General features: G+C 43.9%; 1 protein-coding gene across 4 annotated transcripts in view; it reads right to left on the bottom strand.

The window, feature by feature from the left end:
* Positions 1–23,478, bottom strand: part of UBR3 (ubiquitin protein ligase E3 component n-recognin 3) — a 301,116-nt gene that overhangs the window by 226,261 nt on the left and 51,377 nt on the right. For all 4 annotated transcript variants that reach the window (XM_077447962.1, XM_077447963.1, XM_077447964.1 and 1 more), the window contains exon 4: positions 8,512–8,646. In XM_077447962.1, the coding sequence (XP_077304088.1) occupies positions 8,512–8,646 (135 nt within the window). The remainder of the gene's footprint in view (positions 1–8,511; positions 8,647–23,478) is intronic.

Raw genomic sequence — 23,478 nt, 5'->3', positions numbered from 1 at the left:
CCCATGTGTGAAAGGGGCCTAACTGGATGATGTAGTGAAAAAAAAAAAAAAAAAAAAAAAAGTTCTCTTCTCTCAGCACATCACAGCTGTATACCAAGAAAAATATAACTCCCATGACACTGATAGCTTTTACACTAAATCAGCCATCAGACACACAGGCTACCACAACCTACCTCTCCTGGAAATTCTAGTTACCTAGATGTCATTCTGACTCTTTTTTCAAAGTCTGAACAAGTATGCAGGTAAAGAGTCCTGCTTTCACTTCCATCCAACTTACTGATCTACATATTTGTTCCAGGTCAGCAACTCAGAAAGCATGGAAGCAAAAAAGCATCAGCATGGCAGGCAGGCAACTAGAATGTTCAGAATTACCAATGATAGTAACAGAAAATCTATAGTCGCAGCATACACTCATTTTATATCAAAGTTGTAATACAATCCAATGCTTGAAAACCAAAATTTTTATTTGAGTACATCACAGGACACAAGGCATCTTCATCTCCATCATGAACGGTCTACTGCTGCCACCTTCAGGTGAATGGACACTAGCAAAAAAAGAAAAAAAAAAAAAAGAAACAGAAAATCCCCTTCTATGCATAACCCCTCCCTTTTCAGCAAGACTTCGGTTTTTGTAGCAAGCCATAAACCACACGTCACAGGGGTGGGATTCCCGTGTCCTGTGGTGTACTCCAAGAAAATAATTTTACAGGTAAACCGAAAATTTAATTTTTTAATAGTACTCAGGCACAGGGTATCTTCATCCCCATTATGACAGGGATATCCCAAAGCACTGGATAGGTGGTGAGAACACCACAGCAACAAACCAAGTGGCCCCCAACTGAACCAGAATAGGTTAGAACATCACGCAGCAGCCTCCAAAACATGGCAAACAAAAGGTAGCATCCTCAGCAGCTCCAATATCCAGAGGGTAAAACTTTGTAAAAGTATGAACCGAAGGCTAGGTAGCAGTTTTCCAAACTTGAGCTACCAAAGCCTGAAGTGAAATGGCTCATGAGGCACCGACACACCTGGAGGAGTAAGCCATAAACAAGGAAAGTGAAAAGTTGCAAAATAAGCTGACAGATCCATTGAGAATTGGTAGATTTGAATGCAGTATGACCCCCCTCCTTGGCCCTGCAGTAAGCACAAAGAGGGAAATCTGACTGAGGAGTTGCAGCAGTTGACCTACCACATCCAAGATGTCAAGAGAAGAGGCTTAGCAGAGAAGGATGGCAACACAACATCCTAGTAGAAAAGAAATGAGGAAACCATCTTTGGTAAAAGGATAAATCAGGCTGTAAAACCACCTTGTCACAGTGGAGCACCAGGAACAGTTCCTTACAGGTTAGAGCAGCCAATTCTGAGAATCTGCATGCTGAAGTAATGGCTACCAGAAAAAAAACCTAAGGATTAAAGGAAAATCCTGGATACGTTCAAACAGATTTCAGCAATACAGAGAGTACCAAGTTGAGGTTCCACAGAGTCAACATAGGCTTAACCTGCAGAACAAAATTTTAGACACCTTGCGCAAAGACACAAATCAAAGAGCGTAAAGTAAAACTAACTGGTCTCTGAAAAAGGCCAAAATTTGACCCTTAAATTGTACTCTAGGTTAGTCCCAAATCAACTTTGGATTAGAAAAAAAAAAAAAAAAAAACGCAAGGTTTTGGCCCATGATATACTTAGGAGGATGAAATCGCCGGACCCCACACCAGCAAAATAAGATTTCCAAGTCTTGTAAATCTTCCCCGAAGTTGTCTTCCTAGCCTTCAGTAGGGTAGGAATGACAATCAGAAACCCATCTGTCCCTTAGGATTCTGACTTCAACAGCCATGCCATTAAAGCCAAAAAGGGTAAAAAAAGAATGGAAGATCAGACCTTGCTACATTTGTTAGGAGCCAGAAGGGTCATCCACCAATATGTTCACAATGTCAGAGTACCTAATTCTCCTGGGCCAGGCCAGGGTGATCAGAACCACCAGAATGCCTTCTACTCGAGTGCTGCAAAGCACACAAAGTAGAAACTGTAACAGCAGGAAGGGATAGATTAGTAAGAACTGGTCCAAAGGTGTCACCAGAGCATCTACAGCAAAAGCTTGAAGATGACAAGTCCAGGAGATAGACATGTCCAGCTTCATATTGAACCTGGATGCCAGAAGATCCACCAAAAGCTGACAGAGCTCCTCATACACCTCTGGGTGAAGAGTCCATTCACCTGGAGACAACTATTGACTACTAAGGAAATCTACCTGCCAATATTCCAAGGCAAGAACATGGAGTTCCACCCAAGAACGAACAAGATCAACTTCCTCTTCAGCCACTCAACTTCTCTATGCCGCCTTGAGGATTTACATACTCCCCCCCCACCATGGTGTTGCCAGACTGAACCCATCACAGATAGGCCACTTCAGCTGCAATGACCAACGTAGCAGGGCAAAGACAAATCGTCTTCAACTCTAGGATGTTGATGGGCAACATTCTCTCCTGCAGCGACCATGTTTCCTGGACTTACCGTAGATACCAGCCTGGAGAGCTGCAGTGAAGTGGACAAATCATCATCAGGACCCTCCCAGAAAGAGAAAAATTACAATCTTCTCATTTCCAAAATCCGGCAGGAGATGCACCCGTCCATAGACAGTCCCATGCTAGGGAGTAATGGCATCAGGGAATCAGAGCAGTCTGAGCAACCAAACACCAATTTGTTAATATGAAAAAAAGTTACTCTGGCAGCTCTGGAACGGAGCTTCCGTCTGTACTGTATACAGCGCTCCTACACTGGCCCAAAGATGCTGCTTGCAGGACTTTTTTTTCTCCTATCCCACAAGGGTGCCGCCTCAGTGTGAAAGCACTCAGGCTTTCACACTGGGGAGGCATGAGAGGCATTTTTCAGGCGCTATAACACCTTGGAGAGAGCATAGCTCCATCTCTTCACAGGAAAAAAATGTGTGGAAATGCCCCTTTAAAAATCCAGCTGTCTCCACCATGCCATCAGTTGTTACAGAGAATTCCTCCAACATGGTGGAAGATGTAAGCAGACAATTACCGAGCCCAGCGATTATAAACCATATGTAATAACCTAGAGGGGGAAGTAGGCTGCTGTCCTGAAAGGCTCGTAGAAATACTGTCACTGGCAAGTCTAACTTTTTCCCTTCGCCTTTCAGGACAGCACCTTGGAGATGATAACCGAGAACTTACATCAGGGTGGGACCACTGCTTGTAAAACCCAACTGCCGAAGGACTGATCTGAGGCTGACAGTAGACCCAACCTATAGTGCCCCTAAGGTTGAGAAACTGGATCACGTGGCAGCCTTGCATATCTGCTCTGGTGACGTCCCGGCCCTCTCTGCCCACGAAGCCGCCAGTGACCTTGTAGAGTGAGGCAATATTCCCTCCGGAGGCTCTAACCCTAAAGGACAGGTATGCTTCTTTAACAGCCTGTTTTAGCCACCTAAAGCTTTATCCCCTTTGTGACTTCCTTCCAGGACAAAAAAAAGAGAAGATGACTGCCTAAGATTCTTCATTACTTCCAAGTACTTTAGAAGGCACCTTCTAACATCCATGAGTATGGAAGGTTTCCTCTCCTGGACCAGAGGGCATGGGACAAAAAGTAGGGAGTATGATCTCCTATATGCAGCGAAAAACTGAAGACACCTTAGGTAGGAAAGCTGGATCAGTCCTCAGCACTATCCTATCCGGCAGAAAACTCACAAAGGGCTCCTTGATTGCAATGATATCTGCATGTAGAATCAGCGAAATACAGGCATTATCAACCAGGGGAATTGTCTTAAGACTCAGGAATCTTAAAGATGTCTCTTCTAGTGGCTCGAAAGGTGACTTAGGGAGTCACTGAAGAACCAAAGATAAATCCCACTTGGAAAAACTAATAAGAGGCCTAGGCCTAATTTTTGCCATAGCCTTAAAAAAAAAAAATAAAAAAAAAAAAATCTGACTGACTATCCAGGGTTCCTTTGACAGGGTCTTTTCCAGAAAAATGGATAATACAGCTACCTGCGTCTTGACAGTACTTGCTGCTAAACCTTTCTCCATGCCTTCCTGGAGAAATTCTAAAACTGAAATAGTGGTAACTAGGGATGCACCGAAATTTCGGCCGCCGAAACATATCGGCCGAAAATGCCCTTTTCGGCAATTTGCCGAAAGGAAAAAACAGCCGATAATTGGTGCCGCCCATCATGGGAGATTAACACGCAGGAGAGCCGCCTCCGCCGTCTGGTTCAGTAGAGTGCCGGGAACATCACAGCTTTAATTTCAATAGCTGTGTGTTCCCCCGTCGCGCGCCGTCGCATACAGCCCCTCCCCCTTGTCCAGGGAACTGTGATAGACAGATTACCCGTCCAGATTGGTTTTACAAGCTGTGATGTTCCCGGCGCTCTATTGAACCCGACAGTGGAGGCGGCTCTCCTCTCTTCGCTGCATCACTGGCTGCACAGGGGACAACACCACACTGGCTGCACAGGGGACAACACCACACTGGCTGCACAGGGGACAACACACTTATCTCTTTTATCATGTCGCCAGTCTCTGACCACCTCCCGTACCATGCCGCCAGTCTCTGACCACCTCCCGTACCATGCCGCCAGTCTCTGACCACCTCCCGTACCATGCCGCCAGTCTCTGACCACCTCCCGTACCATGCCGCCAGTCTCTGACCACCTCCCGTACCATGCCGCCAGTCTCTGACCACCTCCCGTACCATGTCCCCAGTCTCTGACCACCTCCCGTACCATGTCCCCAGTCTCTGACCACCTCCCGTACCATGTCCCCAGTCTCTGACCATCTCCTGTATAAAAATATTTTTTTAAAACAGTCATTTTCGGTATCTGTGCTGTTTCGGTATCGGTTTTCGGCCTAGTGTATTTTTCATTTTCGGTATCGGTTTCGGCACCAAAAAACCCATTCGGTGCATCCCTGGTGCTAACGAAATGAAAGTTCTTGCTGGAACACCAGGAATTTTAACACTTCCAGACTTTGAAGTAAATCGCCCTGATGACCACCTTCCTACTTGCTAGAAGGGTGTTGATAAGTTCTTCTGATAGTCCCTTTTTCCTTCGCATTTCTTCCTCAGAAACCATGCGGTTAGATTGAGGTACGCTGGATTTGGATGAAGAATCTGACCTTGACCCAGAATGTCCTCCCCGATTGGTAATCTCCAGCGAGGTTTTGCTGAGAGATTCATTAGGGTTGAGAACCAGGGTCTCTTTGGCCAATAGGAAGCAATTAGGATCAGATCCGTGGACTCTGCTCTGAACTTTGCCAACACTCTTGGTATTAATATGGGGGGGGGGGGGGGGAGGACACAAAAGACAGGGAGAAGTCCCATTTGTGAGTTAACAAGTCCACGTCTAGTGCTTGATCCTGTCTCTGGAGAGAAAAGAAAACCGATGTTTGTTTTCGCATTTATTTGGTTTGCAGAGGTCTACCCGAGGAAGACACCAACTTTCGGGGATCATCTGCAATATCTCTTGGTTTAATGACCATTCCGCTTCCCTTCTGCAGAGAAGGTCTTCTAGGGTGTTTTCTGCCCCCCTGCTTTGTTATGTATAATACCACCATCAACACTTGGACATGCTGTTCCCTTAGAGCCTGCTGGAAGAATAGTGTTGCAATGCAAGGAGATCAGCTAAAAGTAGATGTGCGTTATAATTAATCGAAATTAGCCAATTCATCGATTTAAAAAAAAAAATACGGTTAATCGAACAAGAAAATTTTAATCAGTAACAGCCCTAGTTTTTGCATGAAGGACATTTTCTTTCTGTAGTGCTCTCCGTTTTGGCAGAGGTTTTATTTAAGACAGAAAAAAAAAAACATACCCCCTATTAGGGCAAGATACTACTGGAACAGAGAGATAAAACACAGTGCCCAACGCAGACTGCCCAACATGCCCCAGAGCCTCCCTCCATGCTGAGCTGCTAATAGAGCGTGTCATCATAGAAGACAGCTGCAGGCTCTACCATCACACCAAACACCACCACCCACTGAAAAAAGGGAAAGAGGCGCCTCCACACCTCTCCTACCTGGGCCTGGCCAGGAACCTGGGCGCCTGCATCCCCCATCGCTGCCAACGACTCTGCCTCCTCCATCACAAGCGCGCAGCAGCCGCCTGTGTGCTTCTTAAATGAAGCTCCTCTGATGTCCCTTGTCAGGAGCAGAAGGAAGTCCCAGCCAGATGACCTGTCCCTTCCTCCTGCGTTCTAGCAGTGGAAACCACATGCTGCTACACCCCGCTGGAAGTCTCCGCCCCCGGAAATGACATCACCCACCCTCAGGGACTTGGCGCAGACATGCAGAGACCCGTCATGGACGTTCTGTCTGAGCACGCCCGTGACCCAAGCACCTGGGGTGGAAGACCAGAGGACCCTTACTGTGGTGGGGTGCTGGGCAAATTCCAAAAACTGAAAAAAGGTACTGCCAAACCCCCCTCCTTGGAGAGAGCGCAGCCCCTCTGGTTCCCCAGCAGTGCTTCCTTCATGGCGGAGGAAACACTAAAACTGATGGCATGGTGGAAGCAGGTGAATTTAAAGGGGCACTGTCACGCAGTGCTTCATGTGAAGAGGTGGAGCTACGCTCTCTCCAAGGTGCTGCTCTGAAAGGCAAAGGGCGAAAAAAAAAGCCAGTTTTTGGCAAATAAAAATAAACTCATATAGTTTTTGTACAGGTGTTTAGGAGCGATTGGCATTTTTTGCTGCCACAAAACTACTCTTAAAAACACAAACTAGAAGGTTTTTTTCCTGCCCTAAACATTCTAATGTGCATGAATACACAGGACAGGGCTTGACAAATTTGCTTTGAATCAAAGAGCCAGCTAAAAGTTAGGAGCCCCTTTTTTTTTTTCTCCCAACTAAGCTTGATTTTTAAAACGACAAAAACACCACCTTCTCTTATGTAGCCCAAAGACACCCTACAGAATAAAATAGTGGTATTTCCAATTTTTTATGTCACGTGATACCACAAAGGAAAAATTTCAGTTAAAAAAACAAAAAAAAAAAAAAAAAACACATTAAAATTTACTTTTAAAGGTGCACAAAAATGCAGAATTTTTGGTTAAATATTAAAGCGAAGGTTTCACAGCATAGATACCAAACATGTCACACCTTAAAATTTGGATGCACCCATGAAATAGTGACAAACTTTAACTTTAATACCCTATATTTTCAGTTTAGCATTACGGAGGTGGTGTTAGAATTATTGCTCTTATTCCGGCATTATGTAAGGGGTTTCGCAATAGTTTGTAAAAGCGTATATGTGGGGGGGGGGGTCTCAATTTTTCTTGGGGGGGGGGGGGGCAGGATTTTATCTGCTTGGGTGTAACTTTTTGTAAAAAAAAATATAAACAAACACTTTTTTTTCCTTCACATAGGGGACAAAAAGTAAGGCTTATCTATAGGTAGTGTAAATATCTCCTAAATGTGCACCATTTAGGAGATGGTGTACATGCAGCCAGCAACATCACTGCCGCATGGGCTCTGAAGGAGCGGCTCCTGCGCTCATGTGCAGGAATGACGTCACGGCTCCAGCCAGTCACAGGCCATGAATCCAGAAGCAAGACAGGTGAAGATGGGATCGCCTGCAGCACTGACATCTTGGCGCTGGAAGAGCTACGTTTTAAGGTAGGTTTAATATAATGCGATGCATACTAGCACATTATGACAATACCTTGCAGGCTTTAATGCCCCTTGCCACAAAAAAAGAAAAATAGAAAAAAATTAAGATGCAAATCCACTTATTGTGCACCAAAATGCCTGCAAATTCAAACATTGTCTTGGAAAGGAAAAAAAAAAAAAAAAAAGGCAGCTCCTCCCACTACAGGTTGCCTAAAGAAAACTACAGGAGGGAGCAGATTCAAAACCAGTCACCCTGCACAAGTTGAGAGCAGCAGTGACCAGTCTTTATTACAGAAATCTCCCGCACAGAGGCAAAGTTGCACACTACATAAGGCCCCTTTCACACTGGGGCGGTGTAGGTGTCGGCGGTAAAGCGCCGCTATTTTTAGCTGCGCTTTACCGTCGTTTTAGCGGCGGTCTGCGGCTCGTCCGCTAGCGGCCGAAAAAGGGTGAATAACGCTCGCAAAGTGCCGCTGCAGCGGCGTTTTTCTGGCAGTATAGCCGCGCTGCCCCATTGATTTCAATGGGTAGCAGCGGTTTGGGAGCGGAGAATACACCGCTCCAAAGATGCGGCTAGCAGGACTTTTTTCACCGTCCTGCTAGCGCACTGCTCCAGTGTGAAAGCCCTCCGGCTTTCACACTGGAGTGAAAGGGGCCGGATTTTTCAGGCGCTATATTTAGAGTTGTAGCGCCTGAAAACCGCCCCAGTGTGAAAGGGGCCTAACTGCAGAGATCTGGAACAAAAATACACAAAGCACACCCAGATTTGTGTGAATACACATGTACATACACTGCTATTTGAATAATACTTGCATATTCCAGAGCTTATTTATTTATTTAAAGGAATCAGTAAAAAAGTGAAAAGGATAATGAAGTGTATAACTGTCAGTGACCTGATAAAGCACTTGTACTCGGTGACTGGTCTGCAGCCCCGCTGGAGTGTTTTTCTTCAGGAAAGGCCAGGCCAGAGCCCTTTAGGGCAATAAGGTACTTTTCATGACTCTTTGCATATGCACTCTCTGCAGAACCTAAAAAAAAAAATAAAACCACATGATTTTTATTAGAAGGAAAAAACATTTTACAGTTAGAGCAATCTGAAGAAAAGTAAAGATCACAATAGGCTAAGAAAATGTAGAAATCTCTTTTCACTATTTTTAAATTGCATTCTTTTTCTGTCAAGTACTTTGCATTGAAAGTGTTTTTTGTGACTCTCTGCTCCTAGATACAAGGTACAACTTCTCAATAGTGGAACATGTTATTGTATTTGGTTCCAGAGATACCGCAATTCTTATTTTTAGTTATACATTAATATTAAACATTTTGATATCTGAAATACATTTATAAAAACAACAACTGGCATGAATAAGTAATACATGAATTCATATTAAGGAAAACCTGCCACTGGCTGACCTACACCTAAGGCAAAATAACCAGGGGACTTCATAAAGAGGATCTAAAATTCTTTAGAATTCCAACGTGCCTCTGCATGACAAATGTTATTAATCTGGCGTCCCGTGACAGACAAAAACAGCAGTTAAGGATTTTTAAAGCTGGGTAGGTCAAGCCCAAAGGGGATTCGCAGACACTCGTTCCGTGAATGCCCACGATGACTGACAGCAGGCAGAGGGCAGATCCAAAGCCAACAGACAGCCAGCTAGTGGATATAGTGTCCACCCACTGCCTGCTGTCAATCATAAGCAGTAGCCAGTGTCTCAACTTGCATATCAGGCTCCACCCACTGTCCTCTATGAAGTGGACAGTATCCTTAACCAGTGACAGATGGGAAGAGGAGAAGATAGCGGCAGCAAATATGTCACCTGCTCTGTAGAGAATCAGGGGTGTCCGATGAACCAGATCTAGAAGGGGATTGGGAGGATGTGTGGGAGGCCCTTTTCACGAGGCTGGTTTCTGCAAGGGACCAATTGATACAGTACACATTCCTGCATAGTATATATATATATCCAACTCCAGCCAAATTTTTTGGGGATTGCTCTTCCTCTTGCGGAATCTGCTCTTCCACGGGGCAGATTTTAGGCCTTTTTATTATTTTTTGGGGAAATGCCTTGCTATACAGGCATATTGGGTAGATGGCCTCCAATGTATCCAATCTGTTACTGCTATACCCCTCAGTCCTTCTTACAAAACATATTTTTTAAGCTTGGTGGACGGGCTGCCTCCCACTAGGGTCATATGTACACTTCCAACAGTATTAATGTAATATGCAAGGAAACTCATTTTCCTATCTTGGAAGAAGGCTGCGGCACCAGTAGCCTGGAAGGCATTGGTAAATAGGGCACTCCTCTACACCAAAGTAACCTACTCCCATAGAAAAGTACCTGAGAAATTTGATAAAGTGTGGTGAGGATGGGTTGAGTCTCAACCTACAGTTTCTGACGGTTATCTTCTCATGGTGCGATTTATACTGTACATGTTTGTTACATTGAGCCAGAGTGAAATGCTCTTTTACTATGTCCTGAAACACTGTGTATATGTGCTGCCTCTTGTCTTTAAACTGTGGGAGTTAAAGAGGTTGTAAACCCTCCCCCACAACTTTTGCACATCTAAATCATCATTAAAAGCACTGCGTGTCGCTTTATGTAAATGTCACCTTACTTGCTCCGTTGGTATGTAATCTGTATTATTCTTTGTAGTGATGTCAGCCACGCATGCGCGCATCTCCCCACCCCGATTCACGGCACGCTTCTACCATTAAGAAGTGTGCCGTTAGAACACCGTGTCATATCAGCTCCCGCAGCACTGCGCCGAGATATCGCAAGACTACAGCCTCATTCATACTCTCCTCATACACCCAATGTCCATGCGTGACATTGCAGCTGAAAGGACAGAAGTATATTACACCAAGGACTAAGAGGATAGCAGTTAAGATGGCCCAGTCTTATCACAGGAAGCACAAACTTTTAAAGAGCTGGAATAAAGTAAGGAATATGCAATTGGGGCTAAAATGTGATTTAGAATGTATTAGAATACCTTTAGCTACTGGCGGTTTAAAAAGCAGCATTGGAGAGGGAGAGTTTACTTTGTCTTCAAGGTGTGAAATTTGCACTTTGGTTACCTCTGTCTGTTGCAGGTAGGAAGGTTGTTTATCCTAAGCTTCCTTTGAGGTATTTGTCACAGGTAGATTTGGTTTGTAACATTTTTTATTTTTTTGTATTTTACTGACTGTATATCATTATATTGAATAGTGGGTTTTAATCCTGGGCAACGCATACTGTATATCTGTTCCACAGCACTGAGATTGGTTGTCAGCGACAGCCCCGGGTCTCCTACTAATGACTGGGACCCAGGGGAACTGGATCCCAAACATGATCACTATGATGACCTCTTATTGGCCATCACAATGAATACTCAAAATATTCAACTACAGTTAAAAAATAAAATAAAAAACATTTTGGGCCAGTTTTTCTTTCATAATAAAACAATCAGCAAAAATGTACTAACCTGCACTACAAAATAAGAGGGAAGGTGTTATAACTCTGTCTTCAATAAAATCTCTGAAGGCGGGCAATCCACCCCCAGCCTAGAAAATATATTCCACATCTTGCATTTGATTAACAAGTCCCACCCTGCTCCTGTTTTGCAAATTTTGCATAAAGCCTTGTGGTTTTAGGGATACCAACAGGCAGCGGTATACACGACTTTTAGGCAGGTGTAAAAAAAATTCAATAAAAAATGCTGTAAAATTAACCACTTCAATACCAGTCACTTTCGCCCTTCTTGCCCAGGACAATTTTGAGCTTTCAGCACTGTTGCATTTTGAATGACAATTGCACGGTCATACACCACTGTACCCAAACTAAATTTTTTATAATTTTCTTCCCACAAATATAGAGCTTTCTTTTGGTGGGATTTGATCACCTCTCCGGTTTTTATTTTTTGCTAAACTACAAAAAGGCAGACATTTAAAAAAAAAAAAAAAAAAAAAAAAGTTTTTCTTCGTTTGTTATAAATTGTTTTCTCCTTCACTGATGGGCACTGATGAGTTGGCACTGATCTGAAGAATTGATGGGCACTGATGGGGACAGATAGGTGGAACTGATGGGTGGCACTGATGGACACTAACAGATGCCGCTGATTGGGCAAGTAATGACGGGTATTAATGCTGGGCACTGATTGGTACTGGCAGACTTTATTATTGGGGCACTGCTGGACACAGATTGCCACATCCGATGGGGCTATGCTGATAATCAATGTGCCGATTATCAGCACAGACCCCCTCCCCCCACCCCCCCCCCGCCAGCGAGAGCCACAGATCGGCTCTCCCCGTCAGCACAAATCAAGGAATGCCGATTTGCCGAACTTCCTGGTTCTCACAATGAACAGCTGATCACGTGGTAAGAAGCCTCCGTCAGAGGCTTCTTATCACAATCAGAGATGCGGCGTGTCAGACTGACAAAGCTGCACTCGCTATTGCCACGCTTTGCGTCAGCATGTTATCCTGCTGGGCTTCATATGACTCCCAGCCAGGTTAAAAGAACCAATTCCCGATCGTCATTCTGTTATAGGCCGGGCGGGAAGTGGTTATGAATGGTTTCAGAAATAGAAATGTAAATAATTGTTTTCTATTTTGTTAACTGATAAAAATCAAACGAACAGTAGAGAAATCCAAATCAAAAATTTGGTGTGACTGCCCTTTCCCTTCAAAACAGTATCAATTCTCCTAGGTATGCTTGCATACAGTTTTTGAAGGAACTTGGCAGGTATGTTATTCTAAACATCTTGGAGAACTAACTACAGATCTTCTGTGTATGAAAGCTGCGTGAAATCCTTCTCTCTCGATGTAATCCAAGACAGTCTCAATAATATTGAGATTAGGGCTCTGTGGGGGGCCAAACCATCATTTCCATGACTCCTTGATCCTTACACTGAAGATGGTTCTTAATGACATTGGCTGTATATTTTGAGTTGCTATTCTGCTGCAGAATATATTTGGGGCCAATAACACGCCTCCCTGATTGTATGGCACGATGGATAAGCATCTGCCTATATTTCTCAGCACTGAGGACTCCATTGATCCTGACCAAATCTCCAAACTCCAGTGCAGTTTCAAACTTGCATGGAATTATTCTTCTTCAATCCAGCCCCTCGGCTAACAAACTGCCTCCTGCTACAGCCAAATACTGTATTTTAACCCCAGTTGCTATTCTTTCGTGGATAGACGAGTTGCTTAGCCTGGTTTTGGTCGCAATTCTTCCATGAAGACCTCTTCTGGTAAGAATGCTGCAGACAATAGATGGCTGTACCTGGGTCCCATTGGTTCCTGCCAGTTCTGTGCTGATGACACTGCTGAACATTTTCAAGGTTAAAAAAAAAAAAAAAAAAAGAAAAAAGGAGGCTCTCATAGTGCAGGGTTAGAAGAAGATTTCATTATGAGGATCAATTAAAGTCAAATCAATTAAAAAGTTCTACAGCTCATCCACCAGCATGAAAAAAGTGAAAAAACACATCCACAGTCTGGATCCGCAAACAATGGTAATGAGCCGCCCATCACCCATTGGTAAGTATTAAGGTTACACACAGGGCAAGCTCCGTTGGAGTCCACCTGCTCAGCTGGGAATCAGTTGGCTGATTGCCGCTGAGCAGGCAGCTGCTGACTGGTCTGTGACCGCAGACAAAAATACAGCTCACTCTTCTCTATGGGCGATAGGATGTTAGCCCTTGAAGAAACCGGCAAGGCGAAACACGTGGAGCTTGTGACCACCCTCTCTAATGTGATGCCTCAAATTATGATTTTTTTTTCTTTACTTTCAATTATCAATACATTTTGATTACACTATGAACACACACACACACACACACACACACACACACACACACACACACACACACACGGAGGGATCACGACCTTCAGAGGCATTGAGGTTGAAAACAAACTGTTCGTGTTTGAGAGAGACCTTTTGGTTTTAAATGGACATCCCAATATGTGTGTTTTAATGTATTAAAATAAAATTATTCTTTTAAATAATATTGATGTTCGGATTGTCATTCTGAGAGTCTTCACACCTTTAAAGTCCCACCTGATTTTTTATGTAAAGCAATTCACCCTCACTTTGGAGAGATTTCCTCTAACTTTCCACTATTTTTACAGAATTATTTAAAAAAAAATATTTTTATTTTTACAGAACATTATACAACCAATGAGACACAGATGAGAAACCAACGACCTGGCAGGGGTTTAAACCTTCCCTACTCTACTCAGAATAAAGAATGCATTTAGATACACTTTAAACATGCACCATAAAAACAGAGCAAAGCAAAAAAAAAAAAAAAAAAAATTACTTTCTGAAAAATATTACAACGATAACTCAAAAGGCTTTATAGGCTAAAAATACACAACAGTTCTGTTTTACACAACAGTTTGACTTCAATATCTCTGAAAAACATATACGGTAAATCATTCAGGAATTCTAATCTGGCCAGCACGGACTGTTATTTACAAGCTCACATTTCAGTAAGGATTTCGAATTATTTGTACTGAATACGCATTTATGGAATCTGAAGCACAAGGTTTTCTGTTGCTGACCTAGTGACGGCTACAAACATGACTACTTCATACTCCTGAAATATCCGTGCCATGAAAGTAAATGTGACTCAGCAGAACAGACTGCATACTGAGAAGCAATATGATATAATACAGTGCCTTGCAAAAGTATTCGGCCCCCTTGAACTTTTCAACCTTTTGCCACATTTCAGGCTTCAAACATAAAGATATAATTTTTTTTTAAAGAATCACCAACAAGTGGGACACAATTGTGAAGTGGAACGAAATCTATTGGATATTTTAAACTTTTTTTAGCAAATAAAAAACTGAAAAGTGGTGCGTGCAAAATTATTCGGCCCCTTTACTTTCAGTGCAGCAAACTCACTCCAGAAGTTCAGCGAGGATCTCTGAATGATCCAATGTTGTCCTAAATGACTGATGGTGATAAATAGAATCCACCTGTGTGTTATCAAGTCTTTGTATAAATGCACCTGCTCTGTGATAGTCTCAGGGTTCTGTTGAAAGCGCAGAGAGCATCATGAAGACCAAGGAACACACCAGGCAGGTCCGTAATACTGTTGTGGAGAAGTTTAAAGCCGGATTTGGATACAAAAAGGATTTCCCAAGCTTTAAACATCCCAAGGAGCACTGTGCAAGCGATCATTTTGAAATGGAAGGACTATCAGACCACTGCAAATCTACCAAGACCTGGCCGTCCCTCTAAACTTTCAGCTCAGACAAGAAGACTGATCAGAGATGCAGCCAAGAGGCCCATGATCACTCTGGATGAACTGCAGAGAACTACAGCTGAGGTGGGAGAGTCTGTCCATAGGACAACAATCATTCGTACACTGCACAAATCTGGCCTTTATGGAAGAGTGGCAAGCCACCTGGGAGACACGCCAAACATGTGGAAGACGGTGCTCTGCTCTGGTCGAACTTTTTGCCCACAATGCAAAACAATACGTGTGGCGTAAAAGCAACTCAGCTCATCACCCTCAACACACCATCCCCACTGTCAAACATGGTGGTGGCAGCATCATGGTTTGGGCCTGCTTTTCTTCAGCAGGGACAGGGAAGATGGTTAAAATTGAGGGAAAGATGGATGCAGCAAAATACAGGACCATTCTGGATGAAAAACTGTTGGAGTCTGCAAAAGACCTGAAACTGGGACGGAGATTTATCTTCCAACAAGACAATGATCCCAAACATACAGCAAAATCTACAAAGGAATGGTTCACAAATAAACGTATCCAGGTGTTAGAATGGCCAAGTCAAAGCCCAGACCTGAATCCAATTGAGAATCTGTGGAAAGAGCTGAAAACTGCTGTTCACAAACGCTCTCCATCCAACCTCACTGAGCTCGAGCTGTTTTGCAAGGAAGAATGGGAAAAAATTTCAGCCTCTCAATGTGCAAAACTGATAGAGACATACCCCAAGCGACTTGCAGCTGTAATCGCAGCAAAAGGTGGCTCTACAAAGTATTAACGCAAGGGGGCCGAATCATTTTGCATACCTCACTTTTCATTTTTTATTAGTTAAAAAAAGTTTCAAAAATCCAATAGATTTCGTTCCACTTCACAATTGTGTCCCACTTGTTGGCGATTCTTCACAAAAAATAAAAATTTTATATCTTTATGTTTGAAGCCTGATATGTGGCAAAAGGTTGAAAAGTTCAAGGGGGCCGAATACTTTCGCAAGGCACTGTATAATGTAATGCAATATAATATCCCCTACTGTTATTTAATACAGGGAAATAACTATACTTTGGAACCAGCAAGTCCACACATCAGCTTTAAAGTGCAGTAAAAAAGATAAAAATAAAAAAGGCAGCAGGGTGAATGTGTGCCTTACGGGGTGATTAGGGTGTGTAGTACATCCCATGTGTGCACCTATGCAGAATGTAAAAAGTGCATGCAGAGTTGAAGCAGGATTTTTCAAACTAGAAAGTACGTTAGAAGCGTTTTGAGGCCATCTGTTGCGCTGCCTGATGCGGTCACTCTGCAGACGAAGGGTATATTCACACAAGATGTGGTGGGACTGTGTTGGGCAGCTATTCCAGGGCAGGCTCTCTGCATGGACAAGGGAAAAATGCCTCGTTTCCTATGTGCCTGGTTCACACCATTGCGTTGCGGTGGTGTGCGGGCACAGTACACTGAGAGGCAATCCACTGCCTCGCACTGTGCGGCCGCCAATTGAACGTTATGAGAAGTACCGGTATTTGTGACATTTCAAAGTTAGTTATAAAAAATAAAATGGAAACAGCGTGAGCTGCTGAGCTCAGTACATCATCAGCTCAACCGAATTGTACTGCACAACAGTGTTCATTTTGGCATCGAATTTAGATTTAGTTTCAATCTTTTGACTAAAACATTTTAGTTTCAGTCCCATTTTAGTCATCTGCAATTGTTTTAGTTTTAGTCGACTAAAACCACTGATACATTTTAGTCAACTAAAATCTAATGTATTTAGTGAATAGGCAGCCAACCATCAGAGTAAGAAGTAGCTATGTAGGCAAAGAATATGGGAGAGAAACAGCAGTATGTGAAGCAAAAATGAACATTTTATTATTAGGTATTGTACTTACAGGACAAGACCAAGTAAATGGCATGTAAAAGACCAAGCAGTGAAGTCCCACTGGATGGACAGCGGACCTTCTAGACCCCATCCACTGTTTTTTATTCTTATTTTTTTTTTTCTCTCTTTTTTTTTTTTTTTTACTCCCTTTTATTTTGGACGGATAATTTTATGACATCTTTAACTTCTATATATTTTTCACTTGTTGATCGTATGTTTTTATACTATAATTTCTTGCTGTGTCATGAATAAACCACTCATCCCTTCCTGCCCAGGACAATTTTCAGCTTTCAGCATTGACACAATTTGAATGACAATTGCACGGTCATGCAACACTGTACTCAAACTACATTTTTATCATTTTATTCTCACAAATAGAGCTTTCTTTAGGTGGTATTTGATCACCACTGGGGTTTTTATTTTTTGTTAAACAAATAAAAAAAAAAAAAAAAAAAAAAATTCTTTGTTTCTGTTATATACATTTTATTTTCTCCTTCACTGATGAGGCTGCACTGACAGGCACTGATGAGGAGGCACTAATATGTAAAATTGATGGGCACTGATAGTAGGTGGCACTGATAGGCAGCACTAATGAGGTACTGACAGTACTGATGGGCACTGATTGGCATCTGTGAAGGGCACTGATAGGCACTTATTGGCACTTATTGGCACCTCTGATGGGGCTGCGCTAATAATCAATGCACCGATTTTCAGCACACCAAAAACAGGAGAGCTGCCGACTATCCCTGTCAGCGTGAAACCAAGGAAGGATGTTTTCCGGCACTTCCTAATTACACGCTGTGATTGGTCACAGCTGATCACATGATGAAGAGTCTACATCATAGGCTCTTTACCACAATCGGAGTGGCGGTGTGTCGGAGATACACCACAGCACCAATCGCCGCAATCACGGCTTATCCTGCTGGACATCATATGATGCCTAGTCGAACCCCCTGAACAAACATACCCACCAATGAATGAATCGCCAAGGGTCGCTGAAAAAGACAGCCAAAGCTTCTATCTGCCCCTTAATGGTGCTTAAGGCTCGCTGCAAAAACAGCAGGATCCTGGAAACTGAGTATGTGCTCGGACGCCACCCCATCTCCTCACACATGGAGATGTAGGCCTTCCAAGTACAATGATAAATCTTCAGAGAAGATGACTTCCGTGCATAGTGGAGATTACTGAATCCGACAGACCTCTGTCTCTTAGCACCTGGCTTTCAACAGCCATGCCGTCAAAGCCAGTGACAGTAAAGTCGGATGAAGTATTGGACCTTACGACAGAAGGTCTTCCCGCAGCCGCCAAGGAACATCCGCCACCATTCGTACTATGTCAGCGTACCACGGATGCCGAGGCCAATCTGGGGCAAACAGAATCATTGGAATCCCCTCGGCCTCCACTCTGCGAAGCAGATGTGGTAGAAGTTCGAGTGGGGTGAAAAGGCATAAATCAGTCGATAATGCCCCCATGGAGTCACCAACGCGTCCGCCCAAGCCACAAATCTCTGTACCTTCCGACTGAGTCGAGAAGCCACGAGATCCACATCTGGCGTGCCCCACCTTAGGCAAAGGAGCCGAAATACTTTGCTGCCAGACTGACTCCACTACTGGCTGCAAAAATGTAGAGCGGACCAATTCAGTGAGAGACTGTACCAACAACCTTTCTTGTGAACCTGATCCATCCCTTTTAGATTCTTCAGAAGAGGATTCATCAGATTCTTCCTGGTCCCCTGAGCGAAATTCGTCATCTCCCGCCCCCTGTTCTTCAGTTTGAGGGTCCTGGGTAATGGACGGGGACCTGTAACGCTTAGTCCCACTCTGGGATGTGATTAAGGCATCAATTTTTTAAGTCTAAAATGGTTGAGGAAAAAAAGCTCTTCAGTAATATATACATGGGCTGCAGTGCTAAAAGCAGCTGCAACACACGACTTCCCTGATGGCACACTCTGACCAGCCACATCTCTCTCAGGGGAGGATGCCATATTTTTTTTTAGATGGATTTAGGCTTCCTAGTGGCTGTAGATGTCTTTCTAGAGCCCTTCCAACCATAGCCCGATGCAGAAAGCAGATGTACTACCATAAGGAACGCATCTCCTGCTTGAGCAATAGTCTGGCCCTGCCACTGCTATTAATGCTCAGCCTGATACAATAGTAAAATGTGTCAAAAGGAAACCTCTTTCATGCCCCTCTTGTTCTTGTGTCCCTCAGTCAGCTTGCAGCAGTAAAAATGGTGCTTTAAAACACACATTCCTGCACTGGACGTTGGAGGATGCTAACGCCACACTAAGCGCTAAGCCCCGCCCCCTCTCTTTTTTAAAAAAGCTTTCCCATGCGAGCGCGGGCTTCTGATCCTATAGGATCACTGAGAGGGGAAAAAAGGAGTGCCAATCTTTTTTTTTTTTTTTTATTTCATTTTTGTATTCCGTATTTCTCCTAATGCTCTTCCTCAACAAGAGGGGGAGAATACATCTGGTGAGGAGGAAAACCCCCCCAGACTTACCGGAGGTCTGCTGCTGACTGGACAGAAAGGAAGCCTGCTGCTCCAGGAAACATTGTGATCTTTTGAGCAAAGCATTTGAAGGTATGTGCTCCGTACAGCCCCCAGTGGTGACACAAAGGCATGAAAACCTTTACAGGAGACATTCATTAGAAAATTTTAAATTTTCTTAGAAAACGCCACTAACCTTTCCCGCCACAGGGTTTTCTGCGGTAAAACCCACAGACCAAATCTTCCCCCTTCACGACTTCTTGTCTTAGGGTGTGCCAGTGTCTATCACCTGAAGGTGGCCTATAACCCACATAGTAACTATTATTATTATTATTATTATTATACAGGTTTTATATAGCGCCAACAGTTTGCTCAGCGCTTTACAACATAAGGGCAGACATTACATTTACATTACAATTTGGCACAAGAGGAATAAGAGGGCCCTGCTCGTTAGAGCTTACAATCTAAAAAGGAAGGGTCAATTGATACAGGAGGTAATTACTGTGGGGGATGAGCTGATGGGGGAAGTAAAACAGTGTTAGTTAGAAGCAGGATAGGCTTCTTTGAAGAGAAGGGTTTTCAGGGATCGTCTAAAGATGGATAGATTAGGGGACAGTCGGACAGATTGGGGTAGGGAGTTCCAGAGGATAGGAGAAGCTCTGGAGAAATCCTGGAGGCGAGCATGGGAGGAGGGGACAAGGGAGCTAGAGAGCAGGAGGTCTTGAGATGACCGAAGAGGGCGGTTTGGTTGGTATTTTGGGACCAGGTCAGTGATGTAGCTGGGGGCAGAGTTATGGATGGCTTTGTAAATTATTGTTAGTACTTTGAATTTTATTCGTTGGGTGAGTGGAAGCCAGTGCAGGGATTGGCAGAGAGGGGTGGAGGACACTGAATGGCTGGTAAGGTGGATGAGTCTGGCAGCGGCATTCATTATGGACTGGAGGGGGATAGCCTATGTAAAGGTAATCCAACGAGGAGGGAGTTGCAGTAGTCGAGGCGAGAGATGACCAGGGAGTGAATTAGAAGCTTGGTGGTGTCATTAGTTAAAAAGGGGCGTATTCTGGAAATGTTGCGGAGGCTAAGGCGGCATGATTTGGACAGGGCTTGTATGTGGGCCTGAAAGGACAGTTCGGAGTCTAAGGTTACCCCTAGCACCTTGGCATGTGGGGATGGACTGATAGATGTGCCATTGATCTTGACAGAGAAGTCAGGTGAAGGGGTACGTGGGGGAGGAAATATTAAGAGCTCGGTTTTAGATAGATTAAGTTTGAGGAAGTGGTGTGACATCCAGGCTGATATGTCTGTTAGTAGATCAGCGATGCGTGAGGAGACTGATGGGGTGAGCTGAGGGGTAGAGAGATAGATTTGGGTGTCATCAGCATATAAATGGTAGCGAAAGCCATGGGAGGCTATCAGCTGACCCAAGGAGGATGTGTAGATCGAGAATAGTAGAGGTCCAAGGACAGAACCTTGGGGGACCCCAACGGTAAGAGGAGTTGGAGAAGAGGAAGTGGAGTTGTAAGTGACACTGAAGGTGCGATGAGATAGGTAAGATTCAAACCAACGGAGAGTGCAGTCATGGAGACCAAGCAAATTGAGTTTTTTGAGGAGGAGGGGGTGGTCAACTGTATCAAAGGCAGCAGAAAGGTCCAAGAGTAAGAGTATGGAATAATGACCGTTGGTTTTGGCTGTTAGTAAGTCGTTGGTGAGTTTTAGAAGGGCAGTTTCTGTGGAGTGCTGTGGGCGAAATCCAGACTGAAAAGGATCAAGAAGGTTATTTTCAGTGAGGTGGTTGCTCAGTCGGTTATAGACTAAACGTTCGAGGAGTTTGGAGGCAAAAGGGAGTAAAGAGATGGGTCTTAAGTTGTTAAGATTGGTGGGGTCTGAGGCCTTTTTTGGTATGGGAGTGACTAGTGCATGTTTTAGAGGGTTGGGGAAGATGCCAGTAGAGAGTGAGAGGTTGAAGATATGAGTTAAGGAGTGTAGGATTGAGTCAGATGGTGACCGTAGTATTTGAGAAGGAACAGGGTCCAGGGGGCAGGAGGTTAGGCGGGCATTAGAAAAAAGTTTAGTGACTTCCTCTATAGTAGCTGGGTCAAAAGAGGAAAGTATTGATTGTGCAGGAGGACAGGGAGTGTAAGGTGAGGGAGATGTCTGTAGAGCGGAGATCTCGAGACGAATCGTCTCAATCTTATTTTTGAAGTGATAAGCAATCTCCTGGGCAGTGAGTAAGTTAGTGGGTGGGGGTAATGGAGGACGAAGTAGAGTGGTAAAGGTAGAAAAGAGTTGACGGGGACTGCGTGAGAGGGTGTTAATGAGAGTGATAAAGTAGGTCTGTTTGGCAGCGTGCAGGCAGGAATGGTATTTTTGGAGGGCAGATTTATATTGGCTGAAATCTTGCTGTGACTTCGTTTTACGCCACAAACGCTCAAGAGCACGGCTACGTTTTTTGAGGCTTCTGGTATTGTCTGTCTGCCAGGGTTGCAGCGGCCGGGGCTTGATTCTGTGCGTAGTAAAGGGGGCCAAGGTATCCAGGGTGGATGACAGCGAACTGTTGTAGACAGAAGTAGCCAAGTTGGGGCAGGACAAGGAGGAGATTTTGTCGTAGAGACAGTCTGTAGCAGAGAAAAGAAGAGAAGGGTTAAGATGGCGAAGGTTTCTACGGGTAATAGTTTGGTAGTTGGAAGGCAAGGAGGAGGCAGACAAGGAGAGATTGAAACTAATAAGGTGGTGATCAGATAGAGGAAAAGGAATATTGGAAAGGGTGTGCGGAGTGCATAGGTAGGAGAAGATAAGGTCAAGGCAGTTGCCAACAGAGTGAGTGGAAGCACTTGTCCATTGTTTTAGATCAAAAGAGGAGGTTAGGCTCAGCAGCTTAGAAGTGGCAGGAGTGTTAAGATTAACAGGGATGTTAAAGTCACCAAGAATGAGTGTTGGAATTTCAGAGGAGAGAAAGTAGGGTAGCCAGGCAGAGAAGTCATCAAGGAAGTTTGATACCGGTCCAGGGGGGCGATAGATCACAGCAATTCTCAATGAAACCGGAGAAAATAGGCGAATACAGTGAGCTTCAAATGAAGAGAGGGACAGAGAGGGGGGTGGATGAAGAACCTGGAAAGTGCTTTGAGGGGATAGGAGAATTCCAACACCACCTCCTTTCCGTCCACTAGGCCTGGGAGAGTGAGTCCACAGGAGGCCACCATAGGAGAGAGACGCAGGAGAAGGAAGGTCAGATTCTTGAATCCAGGTCTCAGTAATTGCAAGTAGGTTCAGAGAGTTAGTGATAAATAGGTCATGGACAGTGGTGAGTTTGTTACAAACAGAGCGGGCATTCCAAAGGGCACAGGAGAAGGGGAGGCTGGCTCTAGGCTGAAGAGGAATAGAAATGGCTCTGTGTCCCGTGATGTACGAGAAGAAAGAAAAGTTTTTGTGCTATCATTCAAACTCTGAAAAATGGCCAAGAAATCAAATTCTGCCAGGTATGTAAACTTATGAGCACAACTGTATGTATTTGTACATGCTGATCATATTCAGGATGAGGTATTACTAATGATTTTTACAGGGGCAAAATGATATCTCTCTCTGGAGTCCACACCTCTCTGTTAAGAAGGCAGAACTCGACGGCTTTCTAACAAGGAGTCATCCGTGTCATCTGTTAAGGTGTCAGCACCTGCGCTGCTGACTCCCATTCACTCAGGGCTGTCTACTTGATCTTCTGGTCTCTACTGGAAAAAGTTAACAGTGGATAGTGCATTATTAAGCCATATTGTTATCTTGAAGAAGGGGGGGTGAGCCACTCAGAAGGAGCAGTGGTCATAGCACCAGCTTAGCCTAGAGCATAAACAAAGAATAAGCAATAAAGAAACCACCTACTCCGTTAATAAATCAGCTTCTGAAAGTGCTTAAAGTGGAAGTCCAGTCACATCCCAACCATACTTAAACCTGCTCCCATTCCAAGTACCCTTTGAAAAGAAAGATGTCTATGCTGAGGGCGCTACGATCCGGTCACATTAATCAGCTCCAAGAGCACGACAAGTTAGCCATCTATTTACTCTGCATATCATCTTTCATATTTTACTAAAAAAAATAGCAATTGTGCTTTGTTTTTGTTTTTTCATTATTATATAGTATTTTTTTCTTAATTGTGTTTAAAAAAAAAAATGCTGTGCAAAAGCAGTGTGGCATAAAAAATTGCAAAGACCGTCATTTTATTTTCTCCAATATATTATTTTTGTAATTTTCTAGCAAAAAGAATATTGATTTTTTACTTCTAAACAACAAAGGTCAGAAAAAAGGC

Source organism: Lithobates pipiens, unplaced genomic scaffold, assembly GCF_037356315.1.
Source record: "Lithobates pipiens isolate NorthernLeopardFrog02 unplaced genomic scaffold, aLitPip1_a1.2 Scaffold_22, whole genome shotgun sequence".
Classification (NCBI taxonomy): Eukaryota; Metazoa; Chordata; class Amphibia; order Anura; family Ranidae; genus Lithobates; species Lithobates pipiens.
Note: the sequence above shows the minus strand (reverse complement) of the source record. Positions and strands in the feature narration are given on the sequence as shown.